This window comes from Ascochyta rabiei, chromosome 1 (assembly GCF_004011695.2).
Source record: "Ascochyta rabiei chromosome 1, complete sequence".
Taxonomy (NCBI): Eukaryota; Fungi; Ascomycota; class Dothideomycetes; order Pleosporales; family Didymellaceae; genus Ascochyta; species Ascochyta rabiei.
The window spans coordinates 2,943,377-2,967,177 of record NC_082405.1 but is presented as its reverse complement, the minus strand read 5'-3'; the positions used below and the strand labels follow the sequence as shown (position 1 = coordinate 2,967,177).

At 51.5% G+C, this 23,801-nt stretch overlaps 8 protein-coding genes across 8 annotated transcripts, besides 1 other annotated feature; 3 read left to right on the top strand and 5 right to left on the bottom strand.

Annotated features, from left to right (window-relative positions):
* Window positions 1-1,307: 1,307 nt before the first annotated feature.
* EKO05_0000888 (Tlg2-vesicle protein) lies at window positions 1,308-2,406 on the bottom strand (the record flags this gene model as incomplete). Its single annotated transcript, XM_059635518.1, has 4 exons — window positions 1,308-1,834; window positions 1,885-2,074; window positions 2,134-2,207; window positions 2,271-2,406. The coding sequence occupies 4 exons, from the start codon at window positions 2,404-2,406 to the stop codon at window positions 1,308-1,310; spliced, it is 927 nt and encodes a 308-aa protein (XP_059491501.1).
* Window positions 2,407-3,515: 1,109 nt separating this feature from the next.
* Window positions 3,516-5,341, bottom strand: EKO05_0000887 (uncharacterized protein; the record flags this gene model as incomplete). The annotated part of the gene is made up of 4 exons (XM_038936966.1): window positions 3,516-3,746; window positions 3,799-4,759; window positions 4,812-5,125; window positions 5,315-5,341. The coding sequence occupies 4 exons, from the start codon at window positions 5,339-5,341 to the stop codon at window positions 3,516-3,518; spliced, it is 1,533 nt and encodes a 510-aa protein (XP_038803430.1).
* Window positions 5,342-5,965: 624 nt separating this feature from the next.
* On the top strand, window positions 5,966-7,787 carry EKO05_0000886 (Non-reducing end alpha-L-arabinofuranosidase; the record flags this gene model as incomplete). The annotated part of the gene is made up of 5 exons (XM_038937011.1): window positions 5,966-6,072; window positions 6,146-6,340; window positions 6,460-6,587; window positions 6,643-6,731; window positions 6,783-7,787. 5 exons carry the CDS (start codon window positions 5,966-5,968, stop codon window positions 7,785-7,787), a joined length of 1,524 nt encoding a protein of 507 aa, XP_038803429.1.
* Window positions 7,788-7,854: 67 nt separating this feature from the next.
* Window positions 7,855-7,935: a tandem repeat.
* Window positions 7,936-8,568: 633 nt separating this feature from the next.
* EKO05_0000885 (NADPH dehydrogenase) lies at window positions 8,569-10,007 on the bottom strand (the record flags this gene model as incomplete). Its single annotated transcript, XM_038936457.1, has 4 exons — window positions 8,569-8,910; window positions 8,961-9,483; window positions 9,533-9,645; window positions 9,756-10,007. 4 exons carry the CDS (start codon window positions 10,005-10,007, stop codon window positions 8,569-8,571), a joined length of 1,230 nt encoding a protein of 409 aa, XP_038803428.1.
* A 1,120-nt stretch (window positions 10,008-11,127) lies between these two features.
* Window positions 11,128-12,419, top strand: EKO05_0000884 (uncharacterized protein; the record flags this gene model as incomplete). Its single annotated transcript, XM_038936795.1, has 4 exons — window positions 11,128-11,311; window positions 11,363-11,419; window positions 11,469-12,006; window positions 12,062-12,419. The coding sequence occupies 4 exons, from the start codon at window positions 11,128-11,130 to the stop codon at window positions 12,417-12,419; spliced, it is 1,137 nt and encodes a 378-aa protein (XP_038803427.1).
* A 737-nt stretch (window positions 12,420-13,156) lies between these two features.
* EKO05_0000883 (Alpha-amylase) lies at window positions 13,157-15,037 on the bottom strand (the record flags this gene model as incomplete). Its single annotated transcript, XM_059635517.1, has 3 exons — window positions 13,157-14,560; window positions 14,613-14,722; window positions 14,776-15,037. 3 exons carry the CDS (start codon window positions 15,035-15,037, stop codon window positions 13,157-13,159), a joined length of 1,776 nt encoding a protein of 591 aa, XP_059491500.1.
* A 1,095-nt stretch (window positions 15,038-16,132) lies between these two features.
* Window positions 16,133-17,348, top strand: EKO05_0000882 (Lytic starch monooxygenase; the record flags this gene model as incomplete). Its single annotated transcript, XM_038936774.1, has 2 exons — window positions 16,133-16,756; window positions 16,809-17,348. 2 exons carry the CDS (start codon window positions 16,133-16,135, stop codon window positions 17,346-17,348), a joined length of 1,164 nt encoding a protein of 387 aa, XP_038803425.1.
* Window positions 17,349-22,341: 4,993 nt separating this feature from the next.
* Window positions 22,342-23,277, bottom strand: EKO05_0000881 (uncharacterized protein; the record flags this gene model as incomplete). Its single annotated transcript, XM_038936558.2, has 1 exon — window positions 22,342-23,277. The coding sequence occupies one exon, from the start codon at window positions 23,275-23,277 to the stop codon at window positions 22,342-22,344; it is 936 nt and encodes a 311-aa protein (XP_038803424.2).
* Window positions 23,278-23,801: the final 524 nt, after the last annotated feature.

Below are 23,801 nucleotides of genomic sequence, written 5' to 3'. Positions count from 1 at the left end.
TTCGAAGGATTGAAGAGCAATTGCAGCGTGGGGCTTGGCGCATCATAACGAACGAGATTTTGAACCGAGGCACACATTACAGTCCAGCACGAACAAGAGACGTCCGTCTGTGTCTGAGGGCATAGGACAGCCGTGGAGTTTTCCCCGGCTCTGTAGCCGCTGGCTGAGGCGGTCGTGCAACTGTGCTGCTGCGAGACCAAGGGGCAACGACCCTGGGTGGGTAGGAAGAACACAACGGCTACTCCTCTCATCAGTACATCACGGCACTCGCGAAAATCCAGAGCGATAGACTGACGGTTCCTGGTTGCGTCGCGAGGAGACAATCGTGCGCGGTTCCTTGGGGAGGAGCACAGGACAGTGCCGTCTCGTACCACGTACGCGCGCACGGATATCTCAGCTCCGCAAGGGCCTGAGCAAAACCCAACTCTCAAGAAACTGCAGTATCAGGCCCAGCAAAGAGCAAAAGGGGGAGAGCCCTCAGCGGCGCCAGGAAACAATAGCAAGGAGCGCTTTCGAAAGCGAGCGCCCACTACCGACTTCAACCAACATACACCTGGGGTCTTTCCAGCGACGTACTGAGATACGGTTTAACTCCTCACGATTCCGCGACCTCATAATTACGACAATATGCTCGTCCTTCCCAACATGGCTCCTGCACATCATGCGACCAGATCGGCGTCAGTATCCCGGACCCTGATACGACACGTTACAAACATTACGAAAAGCGTATCAATCCTGTTGCTCAAAATCGTTATCATGGCCGCAGCAATATTCTCCATTCCCCGCACCATCCATATTATCGTCCAATGCTTCGACGATCTCCACGAGATGCAAGGCAGGCGCGCAAAATCGCCTTTCGAAACGCAAATGCTATTGGGAAGCGGCGTATTGGTCGCTATGGGGGTCTTGGTGGTCCTGCACGACATGTTGTATCGATTGAGTTACAACGTAATATTGAACGAGGACGTAGGCGAGGAAAGAAGCAGGGAAGAGCTACACAGGAAGCGGACATGGATAGCAAAGAAAGTGACGTGGGAGAGAATGCTGGCGAGAATAATCATCCCGGGACTGCTGATAGGGTTTTTAGTGGTGTTAGGATGGAAAGTCATGTGGGTGGACGACTTGAGAACGTTGATTACGGGAAATACTGTAGATCTTGAAGACGATGCACGTGCAGGGTTGGTCTGGAGCGATCGCTAGCGGCTCGTCGAGCAAGAGAAATCAAAGTCCAACCATCATGTCATTACGCTGGAATCTTGAAGCCAGCTCAAGCTTTGCTAATACGACGGACGGAGAGCGCACAGCGCTCATACCATCTTTGTCGGCTGCGTTGGTTGCACGGTAAACTCAGCTGGCTCATCATCGTAGCGCATTTCGAACGCGCTCTTCACATCCGGCACAAGGTTCACCTGGCTTTCCATACTCTTCACACGCCTCTGCTCCTGTTCTTCGAGTAGCACCTTCTTGATCTTGGCCATTTTGACCCAGATCCACGCCCCCATTGCAATCGTGATCAAGAACACAGCACCGAACATGATAGTCTTGACCATGCCGTCGTTGTCCTTCTGCACAAGGAGTACGCCCAAGTACACGAGAAAGATTTGCTTCGGCAGCGAGAGCAAGGTGGCGACGATAAAATGCCAGAACTTGACATCGCAGGTTGAGAAAACGGCGGTCGAGAAATGCGCTGGGATTGCGGAGAGTCGGATTATCAGAACGATGAAAAAGCCTCCGTCGCGGGTCAGGCGCGCCATGGCGCCGTAGTTGAGGTTTGTGCGCTCGAGGTTGAGCGCTTTGCGGCGGAAGAGATACTTGAATGCAAACCAAGTGCCAACTGTGTGGTTGTTAGCGTGAGTCGAACCCTCACCAAGATGGGAAACTCGCCTTCACCGAGGAATGTGCCTGCTGCGACAAGAGCGAAACCAACCCATAGTCCGTAAACGACACCGCACAACAAAGCGATAATCTCGTGACCAAAAAGTGGCGGAAACGATATGACGACTAGGATGACGACGGGGATCAGCCATCCTGCTGGTCCGAGGTCACGGACCTTCTCTGAAAAGGGGCGGAGGGTCTGGAGAAGCACAGCGTCAACATTGTTGTCGAAGAGCTTGTTATGTGTTGGCAACTTACATCAACGACCTCATCATGGTACAATGTTAGTAGTACAGTCGCAATGAGGATGGCTAGTCCCAAGATGTGCCATGCTAGAGACTCGATCAGGGGCTGGACATGCAACAGCGCTAAAAGGGCTGACTGAGGAAACGTACGTATGTACTTTGGTGAGAGAAAGATCTTCTTCCAATTCAAAGGTCGGTACTCTGTCTCTTCTGGACGACCCTGATAATGTTTTTGCCCCTGTAACCCCGACATCTCAATGTCGCTCTCCTTCTTACGAAACCACATGTTGAGGCAATGCGTTGATCCAATATGGCCGGCGGTGATGACAGGTCAGTCGTTATGTTGATGCACGGAGAGCAAACGTCGAGTCCCAGTTGCGAGAGTGCTGAGATGCAGGATCGGAGTATAACGTATGAATATTGATCTGAAACCGGCACAGCCACAACCGGCGCACTTGGTGTTGACCAATCATCATCGTCCGTGAGTTTGAATTATGAGACGCTGGCGCGGGAGATAACCGCTCACTCTGGGACCTTCAAAACCTTTCGAGCGTCTGGCTGGTGAAGTGGAGACAGCCCTGTTGGACGGGACCGAATATGTGGTATCGATGTTTATGATGCATTGTTGAGGTGCCTTGGCGTACGTCTGAAATCCCAGATCTGCATGAAAGCAGCCAAATCATCGAAGGGACGTCTCAAAAGAGATGAAAGTCTACTAAGAAAGGGCTATGCAGCCCCATTGCTTGCTAGCTACTTTTCTAGTAACGCTGCCACCTCGCGACGAAATGATTTGCAACAATGGAAAGATAACCATGGTAGCGGCAGAACTGTAAGGTATGCATGCCGAAACGAGTGCGCAACTATCGCAACCGACTCCTCTTCCAGACTGGTGACAGATCAAAACATCGGCGCCTTCGAGTATTGCGGCAACCTGGCAGAGGGTCTTCTTGTTTGGGAAAAGAAGTCGACGAAATACACACGTTTGAGAATACGTCCGACAGACGAATGCTAGTCATCCATTTGAAGTGGGGCACACAGCTTCGCCTGAGGTCGGCAGATATGCCGACCTCCGCAACCCGTCTAATCAACATCCTAACCCAGCGCCACCGACTGCTTCTCTATGTAGCCAACGCGCTGTGGGGCTGTTCCTGTACGTGTGTTGTGCATTATGACCTTCTTTTCCACATCTGATGGCTGTATTCGGTAACCATGCATTGTTTCGACGTGGAAGTGAGTTTTTGCGTTTCACAGATTCACGGCGTCATAGTTTGCACAGGCAGGTGTGCTGAGAAGGCTTGAAACTTATCTTTTCTTTGTTCTACTATATTACCATTACTGTTCGGTGCGAGGAAGAGCCCACCAAAGCCCATCGCACGTTCAGCACGTGTTGTTCACTTAGAAATTCTGGTCGTAAGCAACGGTCACCTCGTGGTGTGAGACGGATCCTTGCTTGGCCTCGACTTCGGCAACGCGACGCTCGATGTCGGTGCTCTGCCAGTCACTCTTGTTCATGCCAGGAACGAATAGCGGGGCGTTTGTGAACAGATAGTTCATCTCTTCAAGAGGACGCTTGGCGGTCTCGGGCAGGAAGCAATAGAAGAAAATGGCGTTGGTCAAGTTGCAGACCTGCATACTATGTCAGTAACAAGTCTCTGAGATCGGAACGCGATATACTTACGACGAACAACAGGTAGAACTTCCAGCCAATACTCTTCATCGCAATTCCGGTAACCTGTCCGATCATGGTGTTGAGACCGAAAGAAACCATTGTGGCGAGCGCGACACCCTTCGAACGCGTCTTGGTGTCGAAAATCTCAGCGGGAATAATCCAAGACAACGGTCCGCAGGTGGCACTAAAACTGAAGTTGTAGACCCAAGTAATGACGATGAAACCCCAAGCGGCAGCAGTGTTGTTGCTCGAGCCGGGAGGGAATAGTGCTAGCATGATGGTGGAGATGATGAAGGTAACCATGTTTCCGAGATTACCCAAGATAAGGGGCCAGCGACGACCGAATTGATCAATGAACAGAATACACAGAGCTTGGGCAATCAGAGCAATGATGGAGGAGATGGCCTGGTACTTCAGAGTATCATCACCAGAAATACCCATTTGAGAATAAATCTCAACGGAATAATACTGAATAGCGGACACACCGGTCATCTGAACAGAACCTTGGATCGCGCAAGCAAGGAAAACCCTGCGGAAGCAAGACTTGTCCTTGAACAGCTCGATGAAGGACTTTGCTTCATGCTCATGCTCGAAAGTGATGGTGTCCTGGATCTGCTGGAACTCGGCCTGAACCCACGGGTCACTCTCATCACCATGAGCGTGGAGCCTAGCAAGGGTCTGGAGACCCTTCTCAACGTGACCGTGATCAATGAGCCACCTAGGGCTTTCCGGGAATATCATAATAAGAGCTGCGAGAAGAACAGCTGGAATGACCTGGATACCGAGAGGCGTTCGCCATTGGCCGTTGTTGGTGGGAGAGAATCCAATGTAGGTGCCGTAAGAGATCCAGGCTGCGCATAAGGAACCAACGCCCAACATAAACTGTTGGAGAGCAGTGATACGTCCACGAATGCTGGGGTGAGCCAGCTCGGCCTGGTACAGAGGAATGATCATGCAAAGAGTACCGACACTAGAGAATTGTCAGTGGCTAAGAACTTAGTATTGGTGACTTGATTGCTTACCCAAGACCGGCGATAGCACGTCCAGAGTAGAGGTATGCAAGAGACTGAGCTCCAGTCTGGAGAGCTCCTCCGAGGCAGAAGATGATAGCACCCACGAAGATGGTCCATCGACGACCAAGCCTGTCACCAGCGAAACCAGCCAGTGCAGCACCGAAGAAGGCACCGCCTGTGAAGACTGACACTACCGCGCCAGTTTCATTGGTCTCAGGCTTGAATTCGGCGTTGAAGGATTGCGAGGCAATGACCTGCGCAATAACACCCAGATCGTAACCGTAGAGGAGGGACCCGAGCGAGGCGAAAAGACCGACCAGGAACTGCAATCTTGTCAGTACATGACTTGTCGCTGAAGACTGCTCAAACGATGTCCGAGATTCGACCAGACTGGAACCAGCAACTATTCGAAGTTTGACACTGTGTACCTGTACATACACCCGCATCCAACGTCGTCGCACGGTTGCTTGCCGTCTAATCTTTGGACATGCTGAGCTTCAAAGATCCCTTACCTGGTACCACTTGGGAGGAAGCGCCATCGTGAATGATCAATTTTCTCGAAGCCGCAGTGCTGCAAGAAGGAGATTGTAACCCCACACAGCGATCCACACCCACTTTATACGTCTTCAGCAAGTGCCTTGTAGCCCTGCTCAATGTCACATTGTTCCCGCCGACCGAGGATGCCGTGTCGAATGACCCAGGAAACTAGTTCCCCAGGTCTCTCCACGACTCCGCTTTTCCGTCTAGCTGTACCGGCTGCCCGCAATTTCCTGTATCCCACATCTCGGTGCATGTGCGCCGATTGCTTGATGAGGTCAAGCGGCTCCGGTTCGGGAAGATGATGAAGCGACGACTGGTGGCTTTTCTTAGGCCAAGCTTTGGAGCTCATTGTATGGCGTCGGTAAGCATCCCATACACGGCTAGGTCGCAAACAGAGCGTCATCGCTCCATCGCAATGCTGGGCGGCTTTTATCCGCGAATCACATACCTAGATGTCTAACCGATTCAGGTACTAGTTTCGGCGCATATCGCGCCTCATTGCATGCATCGGAGCTTTGAGCGACTTCACGTGGTATCATGCCACTATTAACGGAGATTCACGGTCTCAAAATCACTGCCTCTGTTTGTGTTCTGTCTAATCCATCAACCAGATTATTTTCAACATGGTGACATTCACGAGTATTCCGGAGGGCGAGAAACCCTCAATCAGCATCCACCCGACCAACAAAATCGCAAAGATCAATGAGAACATCTATGGTGGTTTCACAGAGTAAGCGACAAGCTTTGATGGACCCTTAGCAAAAGGCAAAATTGGGCGCAGAGCCGCGCTGACCAAAGTCTAGGCACATGGGACGATGCATTTACGGCGGCATCTACGACCCTGGCAATCCACTGTCAGACGAGAACGGCTTCCGTAAAGACGTCATTGAGGCATTTCAGGAATTGAAAGTGCCTGTGGTCCGTTACCCAGGCGGTAACTTTGTTGCAACCTATGACTGGAGAGACGGCGTTGGTCCTAGAGACCAGAGGCCTGCAAGGTAAGGCAACCGTTTAATTTCTATGTACGGGTGGTAATAGAAACCTGGCTGTTGGGATCGCTTCGATACGGTCGATCGACAGGTCCTGGTATGTCTATGCATATTAACGATCGACACAGGCCAGAACTTGCTTGGATCGGCACAGAGAGCAACGAGTTCGGTACCGACGAGTTTATGAAATGGTGTGAAGTCGTTGGCACTGAGCCTTACCTTTGCTTGAACTTCGGTACAGGTACACTAGCGGAAGGTGAGACATTTGTGTTCCACGTCTCTCGTATTAAGTACTTACATGACTCTTGTAGCTTTGGGATGGCTCGAGTACTGCAATTCGGACCGCAACTCGTACTACGCTAACCTTCGCCGCAAGAATGGTCGTGAGAAGCCTTACAACGTAAGTAATCTTCAGTCACCTTCCTTAATCACTTACTCACTTTCTTCCTAGGTCAAGTACTGGGCCTTGGGCAATGAGTGCTGGGGACCGTGGCAAGTCGAGCAGATGACCAAGGAAGACTACGCAAAGAAGGCTTGGCAATGGGCTAAGGCGTTGAAACTACTTGACCCTACGATCACTCTCATCCTTTGTGGCGAGACTGGTTACTCATCTTGGGACTACTATGTCCTCAACCAATGCGTCAAGTGGTCTGTCCATGGTCTGAGCGGCGATACCACCAAGTCATTCATCGACATGCACAGCATCCACATCTACACAGCCGACAACGAGCATCTTCCGAATGCCACTGCTCCAAGGGCTGCAGAGCGTGCCATTCAGATGACAAGTGCGCTTATCGATCTCGCTCGTATCGAGAACAAGGTTCCTGAGACAGTCCCAAGGCCAACAATCTGCTTTGACGAGTGGAATGTCTGGGATCCTGTCCGTGCACCTGGCGAGGAAGGTGCCGAGGAAAAGTACACCCTCTCTGATGCCCTCGCAGTTGCCGTCTTCCTGAATGGTTTCATTCGCCAGGCCAAGGATATGGGTATGGCCAACATTGCACAATCTGTCAACGTCATCTCCCCTCTCATGACTACCAAGGATGGTCTCATTAAGCAGACTATCTGGTGGCCCTTGCTACTCTTCAGCAAGTACATGCGCGGTCACACCATCGCTTTGAACGTCAAGTCGCCTGAGTACACGGGCCGCACCAACCCCAACTGGATTCGCGGAACCATCGAGACACCATACCTCGATGCTTGTGCTGTCGCTGGCGAGGACGGATACACCAATCTAGCTGTCACCAACGTAAGCGAAGAAAAGGACTTTGAAGTCTCGCTGGACGGTATCAACGCCGATAAGGTCGAGGTCCACACCGTCAATGGTGAGCACGTCCAGGTTACTAACACTGCCGAGGACCAGCAGGTTGGTATCAAGGAGAGCTCGTGGGACGGCCAGGGTGCTTTTACGTTCCCTAAGCATTCATTCACTCTGCTCAGGTGGAAGTCTACCTAGATGATGCTGCTTTACATTGATGATATAGACATAGATACATAGACGATCGATATCAAAACAATAGCATCAACAACAACAACAACAACAACAACAACAACAACAACAACAACAACAACAACAACAACAACAACAACAACAACAACAACAAAAATAAAGTATAAGACACTGCGTTTTAATCATGCCCCCGGATATTCCATTTCGGACTTCAACATACCATCGTAAAAGCTTAAATTCACAGTCTATTGTGTCCGTGTGAAGCAGCTCTGCTGTACCATCTGCTAATCCCGCACGGCTGAGATGCAGCTTACTGCAACCAGAGCCCCATATGAAGAGTCGCCAATCTCCGTTGTGTCTCCGTTTTTGTGTGCTCGAGACGTGGATGCAAACGTGATTTTGACATCTCAACAACGCAAGACACAACTGACCCAAGGTACACAAACAGTACCGGTTTCTTCCAAAGTAACATTGCCTTTGCCTCAGATTGTCCTTGAGCTTCGTCCTGGATGCTACCGAAGCCATTGAACGCTGAATTCTTAGCGCACAGATGGCAGCTTTGGACTAAGAGGCGCAGTCTACATGTGCATGAGCTTTATACGTGATTACCTGCACTACTGACATCAAGTATGAACACGGTATCAAATGTCACTCAATGTGCTGAGATGGTTCGATTACAACACAATTTGGCTTTGGAAGAACTGCTAACATACAATGGCGGCTTACCCTTCCATGTCGCCAAGTATCGAATCTAGCCCGCTAAGTAAATTTCTCAGCATCGAAATGTTTACGGTGTGCTCGCCTGCTCCCACTCGGGGTAATCTGTATAGCAAACCGAGTTGTTCTCAAAGGGCCCATAGAACCTACTCCTATCATAGGGCGCAAGCGGCAACCCCTCTTTCAACCTTCTGGGCAGATCGGGATTGCTGATGAAATATCTGCCGTACAGCAGCGCGTCGTACTTTCCCGACTCCAACACGCCCCACGAGTTTGTGTCGTCGAAACCACCAGCGGAAAAGAACGGAGTAGCGCCGAAGATGTTGCGGAAAGGTGTGAGGTCGATTGAGCCGAGGCCCCAGGAGTCCAGAAACTTCTGCTTTTCGTTCTCGTTGTGAATCTGTTCATAGCGCTGCAATCATCGTCAGAACTGGATTGAGATATGCGGAGGTCAGAACTTACAGGCTCAATGAAGCTCACGTAAGACAAGTTTGGGTGCGCTTCCTTCAGTTTGCGACACAGGGTTGTCCATGTCTCCATACGCTGCTCGCAGCGAATCTGGTTGAATAGACCAAACGGCGACAGTCTAATAGCCAGATTCTCATCTCCAATAGCCTTACTCAGCTCCTCCATCAGCTCGAGAGTAAAAGTACAACGCTTCTCTGGGCTACCACCGTACGCATCAGTTCGCTTATTGACGTTGGAGGCGAGAAATTGCTCTGGCAGATACCCATTACCACCGTGGACTTCGACACCGTCAAACCCGCATTCTATAGCCCACTTGGCTGTGCGAACGTAGTCCTGGATCGTCTTTTTAATATGCTCAGTGGTGAGTTCGATAGGGGGATAATCGACATAGCGAGCTTGCTTTGATGTGTGTGGAGGCGGGTATGCGAAGCACTCCTCCGGACTATCCCAGGGCAGACCAGAGGGGCTGACGATCGGTGTACCGGTCATCTGGGGGATATTGGCTCTTCCCGAGTGCCTAAAGGCTGTCAGCATTAAATTACAAGCGACACACGTGATTTGCATACCACAATTGAAGATAAGCATAGCCGCCTTGTGCGTGGATTGCTTGGGCGATCTTTTTCCAGCCAGCCTTTTGCTCTTCGATGAACAAGCCAGGCACACCTGGCATTCCGTTACCCTGGAGTAATGGTTAGATCAATCCCAAGTTTAAAGAGATCCCAAAGCCAGCCCCTAAATGTTTGAATAATTCGAAAACAGGTCGAGAATGACTCGATATAGTCCGCTTACCTCCAGAGACGGCGGCACCCCTTCTGTAATTACGAGGCCGCCTTTGCTCGTACGTTGAGTGTAGTACTCAACCATAAGGTCGTTTGGTAGCCATATGCGATTCGGTTTCTCAGGAGTGCTTTCCGGTTCCAGTGGTGTACCTCGATTCCTGGTCAATGGTGCGAGAACCACACGATGTTCAAGCTTGATCTTGCCATTTCCAATGGTCAACGGCTCAAAAAGCTTGGAAGACGGTCCAACAGAGACGGCCATGGTAGAATTTGATCAGAGGGTTGGAGAATGAAAAGCCCGCTTGGATGATGTGATTTATTAAATCCTTCGAATCCTTTGGCGAACTGGGTGACGCGCCCAGGTATGGATACTCAACCATAGCTTGCTGCCATGCGAGAGTGAGCACCAAAACGCATATTGGGGACGATATGCTGGACCTAGTCTGCTCATGCTCCATACTAAATATGCTGGGGTGAGGTGCTGTATCTGGTTATCGCACCGTGATGGAAGGGTATGTGAAATATCCCAGTGTTGTGGAGTGCGACAAGGCGGAATCGGCAAGCGGCCAAGATTCATGTCATCCCCCATTGAATGCCTCATTGAGTCGTCGCCAAGTTGACTTAAGTGGGCCGTTGACATTCGTCTTATCGTAAAGGGGGGCTTTTCTCTGTTGTGGCTCAAGGCTTTCTGGCAGTGATGTTCGTTGCTGTGGATAAGTCAAACGGGAGGTGAGTCGACCTATAGGATGGCATTCCGTTCGCCCATGAATGAATCCTAAAACCGGTAGTGGTGGTTTTGAGCCGACCCACAATAACCGTTTTTTGACACCTCTTGGCTGGAAGCGGAAGATGTGGAGCTATACGCGAAGTCTTTGTGCAGGGGTGGTGCTGTTCGCAATCATCGATCTCCGCTATAGCCAGCGTTCGGATGCTTCAATCCGAACACCTGAAAAGCAGCTCGAACTTGGCTTCATGGTTGCCGTGCATCGCCTAGCAAAGCGAAACTGTCTATGCATAGAGATGGTTCGTCCGTAGCCAACCAAATTTCGATCCTGCAAGTGCATTGCTGTTTCACGATATGAAAAAAACATTATGTGACATGCTGTATATGTGGATTGTGCTGCGTGCCGTTCAAGGCTAGTGCACTGGCCATACAAGTACATCTCCTGAATTCGACCCGCACTCTGGAGGAGTAAGGATCATCAGTTGCATGAGAGTGTGAATGTTTCCGAAATTCCCAATATATAGAGACAGTGAGCTCTGAGGCGCCTGCTATAAGCGATCAGACCGAATACTCGGTGATAGTCTCAGAGTGAGTAGCAGCCATCAAGCTTTGTTACTGATGGTCATGGAATTGATGAAGTCCCCTAGTGCTTGTTAGAATGGCAACAGCAGCCACACCGCCGCCTTTAGGCTACGAATCAGACCTAGATAATCCCAAAGACGTGATAAGAACCATCAACTTTGTCACGCAGGCGCTCACGTTGACATTCTGCACGCTATTTGTTTGGATTAGGGCATATCACAAGTTCAGAACTGTTGGATTGGACTTAGCTGTCGATGACTGTAAGTGGTGCCCGAGCTACAGCCGAGCAGGCTCGCACTGACTACACGAAGATCTGACCTTTGTATCATGGATTCTCATGACCGGATACTGCATTGCAGGCTTCATCCGTGAGTTTGATCTCTTTTGCACTTGAATCACCGATGCTAATCTACTCAGTTTCAATTCATGGCGGTGGCTATCATATGTGGGATATCTCCGCATTGACAGCCGAAAAGTTCCTTCAGGCCGCATACACCGCCACGGTCTTCTATGCACCGATGACATTGGCCATCAAGCTCAGTCTTCTTACTCTCATCACTCGAATCTTCTCACCTTTCAAGAGGAGAATACAAGGCATTTATGTCCTCGGGGGGCTACTTGTCGTGTACTACATCGTTTCCCTCATCCTGAAGGTTCGAATATGCTGGCCAATCGCTGCATACTGGCAGGGTGACCAGAGCAAATGCTTGAATCAGTCAGCAGTGATCACTGCCGATTCCATAATCAGTACAGTCACTGATGCTATCATCCTTGTATTGCCACTTCCCTTGACCTGGTCTCTGCAGCTCCCAACGACAAAAAAGCTCCGCGTTGGCGGCATGCTTGCTGTTGGTGGCCTGGCAACGGCTTTTAGTGGGTGGCGGCTGAACTTGATTCTGACACACGGGAAGTCACAAGACATGACAGTCCTATTCGTACAGATAGTGATGTCCGGGTAAGTTGCATGTGTGTACTGTGGCTTCTTTGAATATCAGACTGACGACCAACAGTAATGCGGAAGCTGGCATTGCTTTGATCTGCACATGCTTACCTGCATTTGTTGCTCAATTCAACATCCTAAAAGATCGTGTTGGTTATGGCTCCTCCCGAGGAACAGATGCCCGGTACGAAGCGTCAGGACCTCACAAGTTGTCGACTTTCAGGTCAGGGCATTTGGGAACGGGAAAATCGAAGAGATCTGGAGGATTCGAGACATGGTCCGATGAAGCGGAGCTCGTAACGCAGGTAAAATCGTCTCTGGAAGGAGAGCCTGCGCAGTCCGGTGGTATTGTGAGGAGGGTTGAAGTGACACACACTGTAACGTATGCTGCCAGTAACTCAGACGATGGGAAGAAGTCTTTAGTATGATAAGCTGGGCTCAGGCCTCGTAGAATATCATCTGGGGGTTATAGAAACATTCCCGTACCGTGAAAGCGCTGGTGAGACAGTAGTTGGAAAGCTTATGATTAGCGATGTTGAACTTCGAAAGCCATGCTACCATCATGCAAATTAGCAAAGTCTGTTGCAAACAGCGTCTTTCAGCCGCACATACTACTTGGGCTAGGCGCTCTTCACGAACATCAGAGCGTGTGGTGTGATGGTGGCAAAGGGTTTCTGAGCGAGGTTGATTGTATCGAAATTTTATCAGCATGCAACTGAAATAAGACGAGCTGAGGATGTATGAAGGGCTTCATAGCGTTGGAGGCGATGTTCTTGGGATGGAAGTGTAAAGGCAGGTCACGGATCGCGTTCGTGGACCGAGAGATGATTGCCGGAATGGGAAGGAACGAACAAAGCGTCGAACACAGTTGCCCTTCGGCCACGCTAGTGACTAAGCGCGTGGGGAAACTTGTTTGGCACTTGTTTTGTGTTGCAGAAAAGCTTGATTGAACAAGAGATGTTCAGTGCCAGCCTGCAGATCACCTGTAACCTAAGAAGGCACTATAAGACTTCAGTCATATTTGCAAAAGCTGCAGAGCACCAACAAATACGCTGAAAGCCTCCAGCAGTACTACCCAAGAAGCTGCCGCTGAGGTACTCTAGTCAGCTTTCTCTAAAGCTTCTCGCTCATTGCACTCAATCTGAGAAAACAGCTTTCCACTCTCTCATCGCCACACACTACTCACTACGGCATCAGCCTGGCAAGCCGGCACAGTGTATGCCCTATTAGGGTCGCTCTCCCATGTCAAGGCGCCTGAGCTTGATACCTTTACGAACTTGTACTGCACTACCTGCCCTGGCGTCATCTTAAGAGTTATGTTCCAGACTGGGTTGCTGGACGTATATTGCGAAGCTGAGAGCACAGGAGCATTTACGGCATTCCAATTGCCCAGTTGCGCAGTGTTACCCGCAATCTTGATTGTGTCGCCCAAAGAGGTGACGACTCGTTCGGTGAACGCAACCGATACTGCCGTGGGACATGCCGTACTAACAGTACTGCGGACTGAAGTCGAGGAGGTGCGTAGAGTTGTTGGTCCGGCAGTTGTTGGCGAAGCGGTAGAGGCGAGCAGGACGATCGGCTCGCCACTAGCAACATTGACACAAGCCTGACCGTTGCCGTCAGAGGTGATTGTGGCGCTGTTACCATAGACGTTGGTCCACTGGCCGTTCGCCCTCTGGGTGTTGAAGCAGTGCTGGGCGTTCGAGCTACTTCCAGCATTGGTGGTAAGAACGATGAGATTGCCTCCAGCTCGACTCCAGGCATAGGCTGTTTCAGCCACGTATAGGTGGGTGTGGTCATTTCCGGCCAGGCCACCAGCAGCTTTGCGGGCAGCAGTGAGCTTGGCGATAGATTGGTACAGATTTGTATTAGTATTGAAGCTGCTGCGCCATAAGTCTTCGCGGTTTGCCGGATCTGCACCTCCCGCATACCCTTGCTCTGTCCCATAATACAGGATCGGGATGCCACGAGCAAGGATGACAAAAGCCAGTGCATTTTTGAGCAATGTCTGGTCGTTCTTCTGGTTTAGCCAGCGAGGATTATCGTGATTATCGAGGAAGGAAGCAAGCGCTGCAGGGTCAGGGAAGGTCGAGACAGTGTTGATCATGTCTACAAGCGCTTGGGATGACCCCTTCTGTTGATAGAAGTTATTCATGGGATAGTAGACGGCATAGTTGAGCAGGCCAGGCATCAAGTTCGCATATCCGGCAAGGTAGGCGGGATCTCCGTCGAATACCTCCCCAACAGAGTACGCACCGATAGCAGAAGAAAAGCCTGGCCAGAAGTCTTTCTCGACGTGCTTGACGGTGTCGATACGTACTCCGTCAAAGCTGTACTCTTTCACCAGCCAGCTGACCCAAGTGTTTAGAAGCGTTCGAATCTCAGAGCTCTGGGTATTGATGTCTGGCAGGTTGGCGATTCGGCAGTTCTCGACACTGCTCTGGTTTGAGTAGTCGATATTGCAGACAGAATGGTAAGACGAGGCCTGGTTTAGCGGTGCCGGACGGTTATCGGCGACATTTGCAAATCCCATGTGATTCGCAACCACGTCAACCATCACATAGATGCCCTGTTACCAGGTAAGTAGCCTTATAAGGGTGCATCGGCACATGAAAGCCTACCTTGGCATGGGCCGTGCTGACGAGGCTCTTCAAGTCGGCTGCAGTTCCGTAATTAGAGTTTATCGCGTACAAATCTTGTGCCCAGTACCCGTGGTATCCATCTGCGCTATCTGCGTCGATGGTTAGTTGTGATAGAGGTAGCAGGGACAGGGTAACCACGTGCTTGCAACCACAGGCGTGATCCAGATGGCGTCAAAGCCTAATCCCTTGATGTAGTCAAGCTTCGATTCGAGTCCCTTGAAGGTGCCGCCGCAGTACTTGCCCAGGTTGCTGCATGGGCCACCCCCAGTGTCGCTACTGCTGCGGGCGATGCGGTCTGTGAGTACGAAGTAAATGCTGCGTGTCTTCCATGCAGCAGTATCTGCAGCCGCCACAAAGGAGGTAACCTGAAGTAGGAAGGCAACGATGGCCTTGAAGAACATCATGTTGACGCGCTTTTGCCGGAGCGCTGAGCTGTAAATGCTGTTTTGCTTGGAGTAGATTCGACCCTCAATATATAGGTGGCCCTCTACCGTTCACCTTACCACTCCACACGCGTACGTGGTTCTTGGACCAGCAATGCTAAGGAACAGCCGGACGTGTTTCTCCGCCTCGCCATGAATCATTCGGTCCAACGGCGTCACGGTGTCCTTGCGGTCATCCGTAGGGTTGCAATTGATCAGGTGCGGAGGTGCGTTGTTCCTGACAGCTAGAAGCGCGCTAGGCCCTCGGCCCGAGACACAACCACTCAGAACTGCCCACAGATCATCAAAAAACAACCAGCAGACCGGTATGAGTCTTCTCGGGCCGAGTATCTTGCATCAAAGGTACGGGAAGGGACCCTCTTTACATTGCGGGGTGTGGAGATCAAACGGGCATCATTCCTATTGAAGCAGTTGTATAGCTTAGTTCATCTTAGCCACACGCTTCTACAACCTCACTCAATCCAGTTTCGGGCTTACGTCCGGGATCGACAAAACACCACAGTTCATCTCCCGTGTTTCAAGGCACTCGACCAGCATGCTTGCCACACAACAAGGACAGCCATCGGTACTTCAATATAAGCGAAATGGCAAGTGGACTCAGATGCAAGCTGGAGGTTTAATATGACTGGTGCAGTCGTGGCGCTTCGCATATGCCGAACACTTTGTGCCCGAATCCGGGTTTCGCTGCACCGCGTCAGATCTAGGTACGGAGCCCCGCAGTTCGAGCTCGTGGTTTCCGGGTATGTCTCCCAGGACTGCGGGCCACAAGAACTTAGGCGCTCTCGTGACTGTCAAAATACCACCGCTTGAAAGCTTCTTGTGGATATCCCGACTGTGAGCAAATAAGAGATCGTGTGTAATATACGACTTCGGGACTATGATGAGATAGGCAGATACAGCGGTGCCATACTGCCGATGATCACGAATGTGGTCACAGTCACGGGAGGCGACGTGGTGGAGATGATGCGTATATAGCATCGAGAGAGCATAATAGTTTCTATTCCAGGCTTCAGCTCAAGCACTCTACACTGCCAACACAACCCCTTAGTCCTCATCATGAAGTGGGCCATCGCACAAACGCTTGCCTTCGCCGCTGGTATCCATGCCCATGGCTACCTTTCTCAACCGATGAGCCGGACAGGCCTCAATGCTCAGGCTGGAGCAGATACGTGCCCCGAATGCACCATCCTAGAGCCCGTCACGGCGTGGCCTGACCTCGATGCTGCACAGGTCGGTCGCAGCGGACCCTGCGGCTACAACGCGCGCGTATCGGTGGACTACAACCAGCCCGGCCCTCGCTGGGGCTCCGCACCAGTCATCAACTACAAAGGTGGCGACGTGGTCGACGTACAATGGTGTGTCGACAACAACGGCGACCATGGCGGCATGTTCAGCTACCGCATCTGCCAGGACCAGGCTCTCGTCGACAAATTTCTGACGCCTGGGTACCTACCGACTGATGCCGAAAAGCAGGCCGCCGAGAATTGCTTTCAAGCTGGGACGCTGCCATGCACGGACGTGAGCGGCCAGACTTGCGGATATAGTCCGGATTGTACGCAGGGACAGGGCTGTTGGAGGAATGACTGGTTTACGTGTAAGGGATTCCAAGATACGAAGTGCAGGGGTGTCGACAATGCACCGCTGAACTCCTGCTACACGAGCATCGCCGGTGGCTACACTGTATGTTCCTCGTTTGATACGGCACCAGTGCGTGTGACTGACAACGACATAGGTTTCTTCCAGGATCAAGATCCCGAACTATGTATCGAACCATACGCTATTGTCGTTTAAGTGGAACTCGTTCCAGACACCGCAAGTGTACCTGACATGCGCTGATATTAAAATCACCGGATCATCTGGCTCGAACCCTCCAACCACCAGCAGCAAGGTCTCGTCTGTGGCACCGACTCCCACCAAGGCCAGCTCGACCGCTACAGCCACTGGATGCGCCACACCGGTAGCAACCGTTGCTGTGACCTTCAACAGCAAGACAACCACAGTTGTGGGCCAGACAGTAAAGATTGCTGGATCTATCGCGCAGTTGGGCAGCTGGAACACGGCAAATGCGCCATCACTCTCCGCTTCCAAGTACACGTCGGCCAACCCTCTTTGGACTACCACCATCAACCTACCTGCTGGTACCAGCTTTGAATACAAGTTCATCAAGGTGGAGAGTAATGGCGCGGTGACTTACGAGTCGGGTACGAACAGAGCTTACACCGTCCCGAACAGTTGCGCAAGTACAGCAACAGTAGATGCGACGTGGAAGTAAAGTCCAAATCCAGTTGTGACAAGTTTAGCGATACAGGTGGCTGTTGTTAGCAATAAAAAGTAGTCCGTTCATCTTGGACATCATATTATCCCCTCGGAAGCCTCCCAGTTATTCCATCAGTCCGCGCAAAGCCATCACGAGAGACGTCCGAACCTCACAATCTCTACCAGAATACGTCTCCTCGAGGGTTTTGACTCGAGCATACACGAGTTGTGCCCGATATCTGAATTTACAGATCTCAGGGTGTTCGGGAACCCCAGCTGCAGAAGAAAGTGAATGATGCGTAGGGGAATCATATAAACTTGGTGTACAAGGAGTCACAAGATCTATGACATCCATGCCGCCTCGACTTCCAGAAGCCGCACCACCAAGAAAACCACCAAGAAAACCACAACAACAGACAATGTTTTAGTAGCTTGCGTAACAACGTAGTCATCGTCAGTCCTGCATCAGCTTTTATCTAAGGTTTGCAAGCGACTGCTTGTCTTCGAAGTCGTAGCTAACAGAGTCAGCCTTCCAAGAAGGTTGAATAGCCACAGCGAAGCTAGACAAGTCCACTTCCCTGATTTTGGTCTGCGACATGAGGAAATTTGGAGAAGTCGATGCCGTCGACGGCTTCCCAGTCACCAAACTAGATTGCCGACGATGCCATCTTGGCTATCTACTCCCAGTTGTAGTAAATAATTCGAAGGGGGTGTTTTTTTTTAAGTAGATTTGCAGTTCTTCTCGGCATTAGAGACGCAGTATAGTACGAGTCACTCCTAATGCGAACTCCACCTTACCCACTTCTTATTATGGACCACCTCGAGCTATCCTCTGACTGAGTCTATTATGTTTTCACTGAACAATTCACTTCCGCTGATGAATAGGAACTTCGATATTGGTGATTTGTTTCTGCAGCTATTGATAGTTGTTTGATCGTCGATAAGTCTCCATGAAATCTTCGATGCCTGCGCCGCCTAGGTTCTTGATTCTGATGTTGCAGTAAGCGATGAGTTTAACTTCTTGTTCGGTAAACACTCCTCTCTTTCTCTTGTCCTCTTTCAGCGCCTTATCCGGCGTTACCGGAGACTTCTAACCAATCTTATGGGCAATTAGACAGATAAATACCACAGCTTCTCGTGTTGCGATACTTTACTGTACTCTGAGGTGGTGACAGTTTAGTGAGGACGGAAGGCTGCATAAACGTCACAGTCAAAACGATAGATATCAGTGCCGTCGTTCCTCTCATGGGCCTTCTGTGAATCTTCAGTGTCAATGCTACCAGGTGGACACATACCAGTCCAGATGGAAAGACGACTTAGTCGATGTATCGTTCACTTTCTAATGGGTAGCATAAGTGTGGCTAGCAAGGTGTGCAAGCAGCTTCGAGTACTGACTGTGTTTGCAGAATGGATAGTACGTCGCATTAGATAATCCTGTACTACCAAGTGTTTCAGTGGGTTGTTGTCTCTTTGCTGTAATCAGTAGCTCCTCGCGAGTGGAAGGAAGGTACCAAAAAGGGGAGCACAGGCTTCACCAAATCACTACATGCTGTTAGACTCCGGAAAGCACAAAATGAACAAGATTGCAGTCTCGATCTAGTCAGAGCATGCAACAAAACCAACCCCCTGAGGATGATAGAAATAGGTCATCGCCGACAACGTGGCCTGATCTTGCAGGGAGGGTACTGTATATGGCCAGTAACAGACCTCCTCCCTCCTGAAAGCAGTCCTCGGTGCTTACTACTCTACATACATCCTAGTTATGGCAGAGCTGTACGGTTGTGCTGGCAGAAAGAGCGGCCAAAGCCCAACTAGCGTCATGACATTGTGTGTGGCTCTTCTCCAAGAGCTGAACTACGTTGCCGCGCAGAAATGCCAGGTCCACGAGATCCTATGACGTCCATACGGTGTACGGCAATGTCAACCCGAAGGACCTGTAATCATTAGAGCAGCGGTGAAGTAACAAGACATCGGTGGCGTGCATAAGCGGCCACTGTCGACGTAAACAACAGCCGACAATGTGAGCACCATCGTGGGCTGATCGCTCCACAGCGTCCAGACACGATCTAGAAGCGGAGTCGATAACGGCAACGTTTTGAGTCCACCCACACGAGCTGGCAACGGTGCCGCTGCCGTTCACATATTGCAGTCCTGTCTGACCCACCGTTGCCCCATAGTACCACTGTTTGCTTGCGCGGACAACGTACAACGTACATCTAAGCGATTACTTGCCTTGGTGCACCAGACTTGTTGCATCTACTTTCGACCACGAAACGACTGCAGTCGGCATAGCATACCGTTGAATGGCGACGAACGGTAACGGTGCGAAACAGCCGGCTGCTTCCAGGGCGCAGTATCGCTAAGTTGCATCGCTAGCTTACTAGCCACCCATAACCGCTCAAGATTCCAATATGCGCCACTGTGAGCCTTTGCACCCCCTCACAGTGCGGAGAGATTCGAGCCCACGTACCCACCGCCAGTGGATTGACACGCACACTCCTCAGCCCTGCGCCGAGCTCTCTTCAGCCGCGAACGCGTGATGTGAGCCTCCGGAGGAGGTTTCAATCCCCGAGTTGTTTGCGGTTGAGATACTCGTGTTCATTAAACAAAGTTCACGTTTCACCGAGCGCGGATGGGGGAGTTGCTCGCTTCCCAACGACGTGGTGCCAGAACCACAGTTGGACGTCGCGCTACCTAAGCGCCAGCCCACCAACACGCCCAACACCAAAGCCCTCGTAACCACCGCCTAGAGAGTTCGTCACGAGCACGCCTTGTCGTCCAAAGCGCCGAGGATATACGCTTTGCCAAACGCAGAGTGTTCACCAGCTCCATGTGCCTGAAAGCGTTTAGATCTAGCATCGTACATTGAATGAGGTTAGCACGTCCCGAACCGTCTTCGATATGCACTAAGAGCGCCGAGTGCAAGGTGGTTGGCTCTGAATTGAGTGGAAGCGTATGCAGAAGCGAGCTAGAGCTGAGGTCGGCGACCAGAAGCTTGGGATTGGAACGGTGGGACGGTTGACAGCTTGTCGTGCGCCAGGTGTCGAAACGTTAAACAACGTTTCGGACGTGCCGCTCCTTGGACAAGGCGAGTAGTGCAAGCGAAAGCCGTCTAGCGAATGGCTTCTGGCAGAGGCAGATGCTGGGACTGTCTAACGGTGGCTGCATAGTAGAGACGGATAGGGTATGGTGGGGACTAGTGGTGGAAGGTGAGCGGTGAATCTGGTGTAGCGACGGTAGCTGAACGGGTTGGAGAGATTAGTACGAAGGTGAACCGTGGTTGAAGACGTTTTGGAATCACTGTGGAGTTGTTCGATGCCGCATTCGTTGTCGAAGAGCGATCATGCTAGGCTTCAGCGGTTGCACAACACCACTGATGTACAGTTTCAAGTCTCAATTGCACATCACCAGCGCGCCGCACAGGGTGACCTCAACAGATCGACCCAATAGATAGGACGTTCGCCGTCCGTAGTGTTTAGCTGCATGTCGGAAGAAGCGCTCCAAGGCTTGGAAACTGCCGGCCTTTCCGCCAATGGGCATATAATAATTTTTTTGAATGGGTTGACACCGACCCAATGAAGCCATAGAGCTGGCAAGAAGGTTTAATTATTGAAGTCACTCACATCTCTGGGAAGCGGTGAGATTGTGATCCGGCATCAAGGTACATCGCCGTACCTAGCATCTAGATGCATGATCGAAAAGCATCTTTTTCGTGGGCTAGTGACGTGCTGCGATCGAGCAGGTTCAATACACTGCAGCCCAACGACCTCTCAGGACCATGTGATGTTGACCTCACTCTCACCAACGAACATGTTGTCTATTTGAGCGCTGAGCACTTGAAAGGTACATTGCCAAATGTCACTTCGATCCAATTGCAGTCCAGTGCTCAAGCCGGGCTGGTGTCGGCACGGATCGGTTCATCGTGAGCGAGGGCTATCCTAAATCGGAACTCCACTCGTATCGTGGCGTTGACGTAGGCTCCTCCAGGTCGGCGACCTCTCGCGAGCCAACCGCTCCGAGCACATGCATTTCTGCGTGACGCGGAATTCAATGTGGTACGCTGCAGTCGAGTGCTATCCGTCACTGGAGTGATGGTGGGGGTCGCCGATTCACAGCGGTGTCTGTCCCAAAGCAGATGGACGTGTACGGATTGAGGGATGCTGATGTGCAGGGCCAGTCGATGCGCTGATCCCCCTACGATCGCTGTTGGGATATCCCTGCACTTCGGTTTGAGCATGCTATGGTGATCACCGATTCCTCGCAACGGCGGCAGGGAGCTTGAGTCTAATGTCATCGTCGGCAGATAGGTAGCCTCAACCTGCCCTTGTCAGGTGGCTGTGAGAGTGATTTGATATCTGCTGCCGATCAGCTTTGCAGATTGCGCACGTCGTGTGTTTGAGATGGCGCTACCGCGCGGATCATTTCTGTGATGGTCATGGTATCCTGCAGATCAGGGTGGTCTCTCCGAGACGACCGATTCCGAGAAGCGTCGGAGGAAGAACTCATGTGGTAAGAGAAGGGATCTCAGGTGAAGTTGTGGCTAAGCGACAAGGGGGATATACGATTCATGGGCATGTGGAGCGAGACATGATTTGAGTTATTTGAGTCGTGATGCTTTGATATTTTGCAGCGCTCAGCTAAGTCGCTGGTGGGTATTATCTTGGAAGCAAGTGCGTGCGCGCTGACTCGCTCGAGCGAAGATGCTGTGGTGTGGTTCACCTTTCCGCCGTGAAACCGTTTTGTGGGGTATCTTCTTGTTCATACCGTACAGATGCAACAACCAGTAGACCCCCCCCCCTGTGACCATGCAAGCCTACGCCTATCCAAATATGCAAGTAAAGTAATAAAAAAAGGTACAGGGGCTTGAGACAAAACAATGACATGCTGTTTAGCAATGACATGCTGAATAGATCGACCATTAATAGTATGTAAAGGTGAAACTTGGAACGCGTACATGGTACAAAAATAGGACCGGGTATAGTGAGTAGCGTGAAACATGGAACGGACATCTACATGATGTTCTTGAGACTCATCTTGTCCTTGGGTGAGAGCGGTGCGCTCGAAGCTTCAGCAGAGCGCGCGTATGGCGAAGGAAACTGCCACGCTGCGGATGGTGAAGAAGGCAGAGGCAGCACAGGCTCGGTCAGAGAGTGAAAGCCTGGAAGTGCGTGTTGGGGAACGCTGAAGGATGATGATCGAGGCAGCGAGTGGTGGTGAACGTGCTGCGGTGCAGGCTGTGCGAGCAGAGGCTGTTGGTGGTGCTGTGCGTGCTGGAGACCTTTGAAAGCCTGTGCAGGTGCTTGAGCCTCACGGTGGAGGGGAGGCAATTGTAGGGAATCTCGGCGCCTGTAGGGGTCATACGCCGCAGGATGTACGTCGTCCTCGACGACGAAGCCAGTAGAGGGGAGGTAACGTGTGCTCGAGTTTTTGCGCTCATCCCTGTTACCAACGAGAGGGGCGAGAGTAATGTCTAGTGGCGATGCAGCACCACGCGGTGACCTCTCAGAGCCAGTATCTGTGATCAAGGAAGGCGCACCGTCGGCCGAGACAGATGAATAGCCTGAAGGTGAGGGCATGGGGGTCTCGAAGCCGCGTGCTCGTACACCGGCAGAGTGTCCGTAGAGTTCCAGTGCCTGTGGTCGTGATCCAGGGTATGGCTCGAAACGCTGGGGCTGAGGAAGCTTGACGCCATACGATGCGTGCATGTGAGGATTTAGTGAAGGACGACGAGATTCGCAATCATGCTGGTCGTCGTGGTGCTGCATATGCTGAGGTGCCAAGGGGTACTGGTAGTGCTCTGACGTTTGAGAATACTCGCGGGGTCGCTGGTCAGGGCGTTCTGGGTTGCGCTTCCTGCGGTTCTGGCCGCCGTTCCACCAGTTCTTCACTGCGTTGTCACTGCGGCCTTTGAGTCTCCTTGCGATCTCTGCCCACCTCTTACCCATCTCAGCTACATCTTCTCGATCAGGTCCCCCTCTTCAGGTGTGATTGGGTCATGGTTCAACGATGGCTTCAGGTTCTGGTGGTAACGTTCGCGGCATTGCTTTGGTGATCTCGAGCCAATCTCCTGTGAAATGCGCACCCAGTTGTGAGGTCCATTGCGAGCGACAAGGTTAACAAGCCACTGGTCTTCATGTTGCGACCAGGGGCCGCGGCGATGAGCTACCATATCGAAGTCGTCTGGTAGTCGTGTGGAGTGCGGTGGGACGAACGGGTATGGCGAGCTGTAGGGAACACTACTCGCCGGTGCCAATGCTGAAAGGCTGCTTGGAGGGAGGAGCCGGTGTTCAATGTCACAATAGGCTGGCGGATCCGTCAGTGAGTGTAGCCAAGCGTGGCGTGAAGCGGGTGGGGCGTTTGCAGAGGACGCCATGTTGACAGTAAACACGAAGCGAAGAAGGCCAGGGTTGGGCTACAGCGCCGAAGGAAGAGAAGGAGATGATTTGGGACGTTGTGCAGAACGATGATG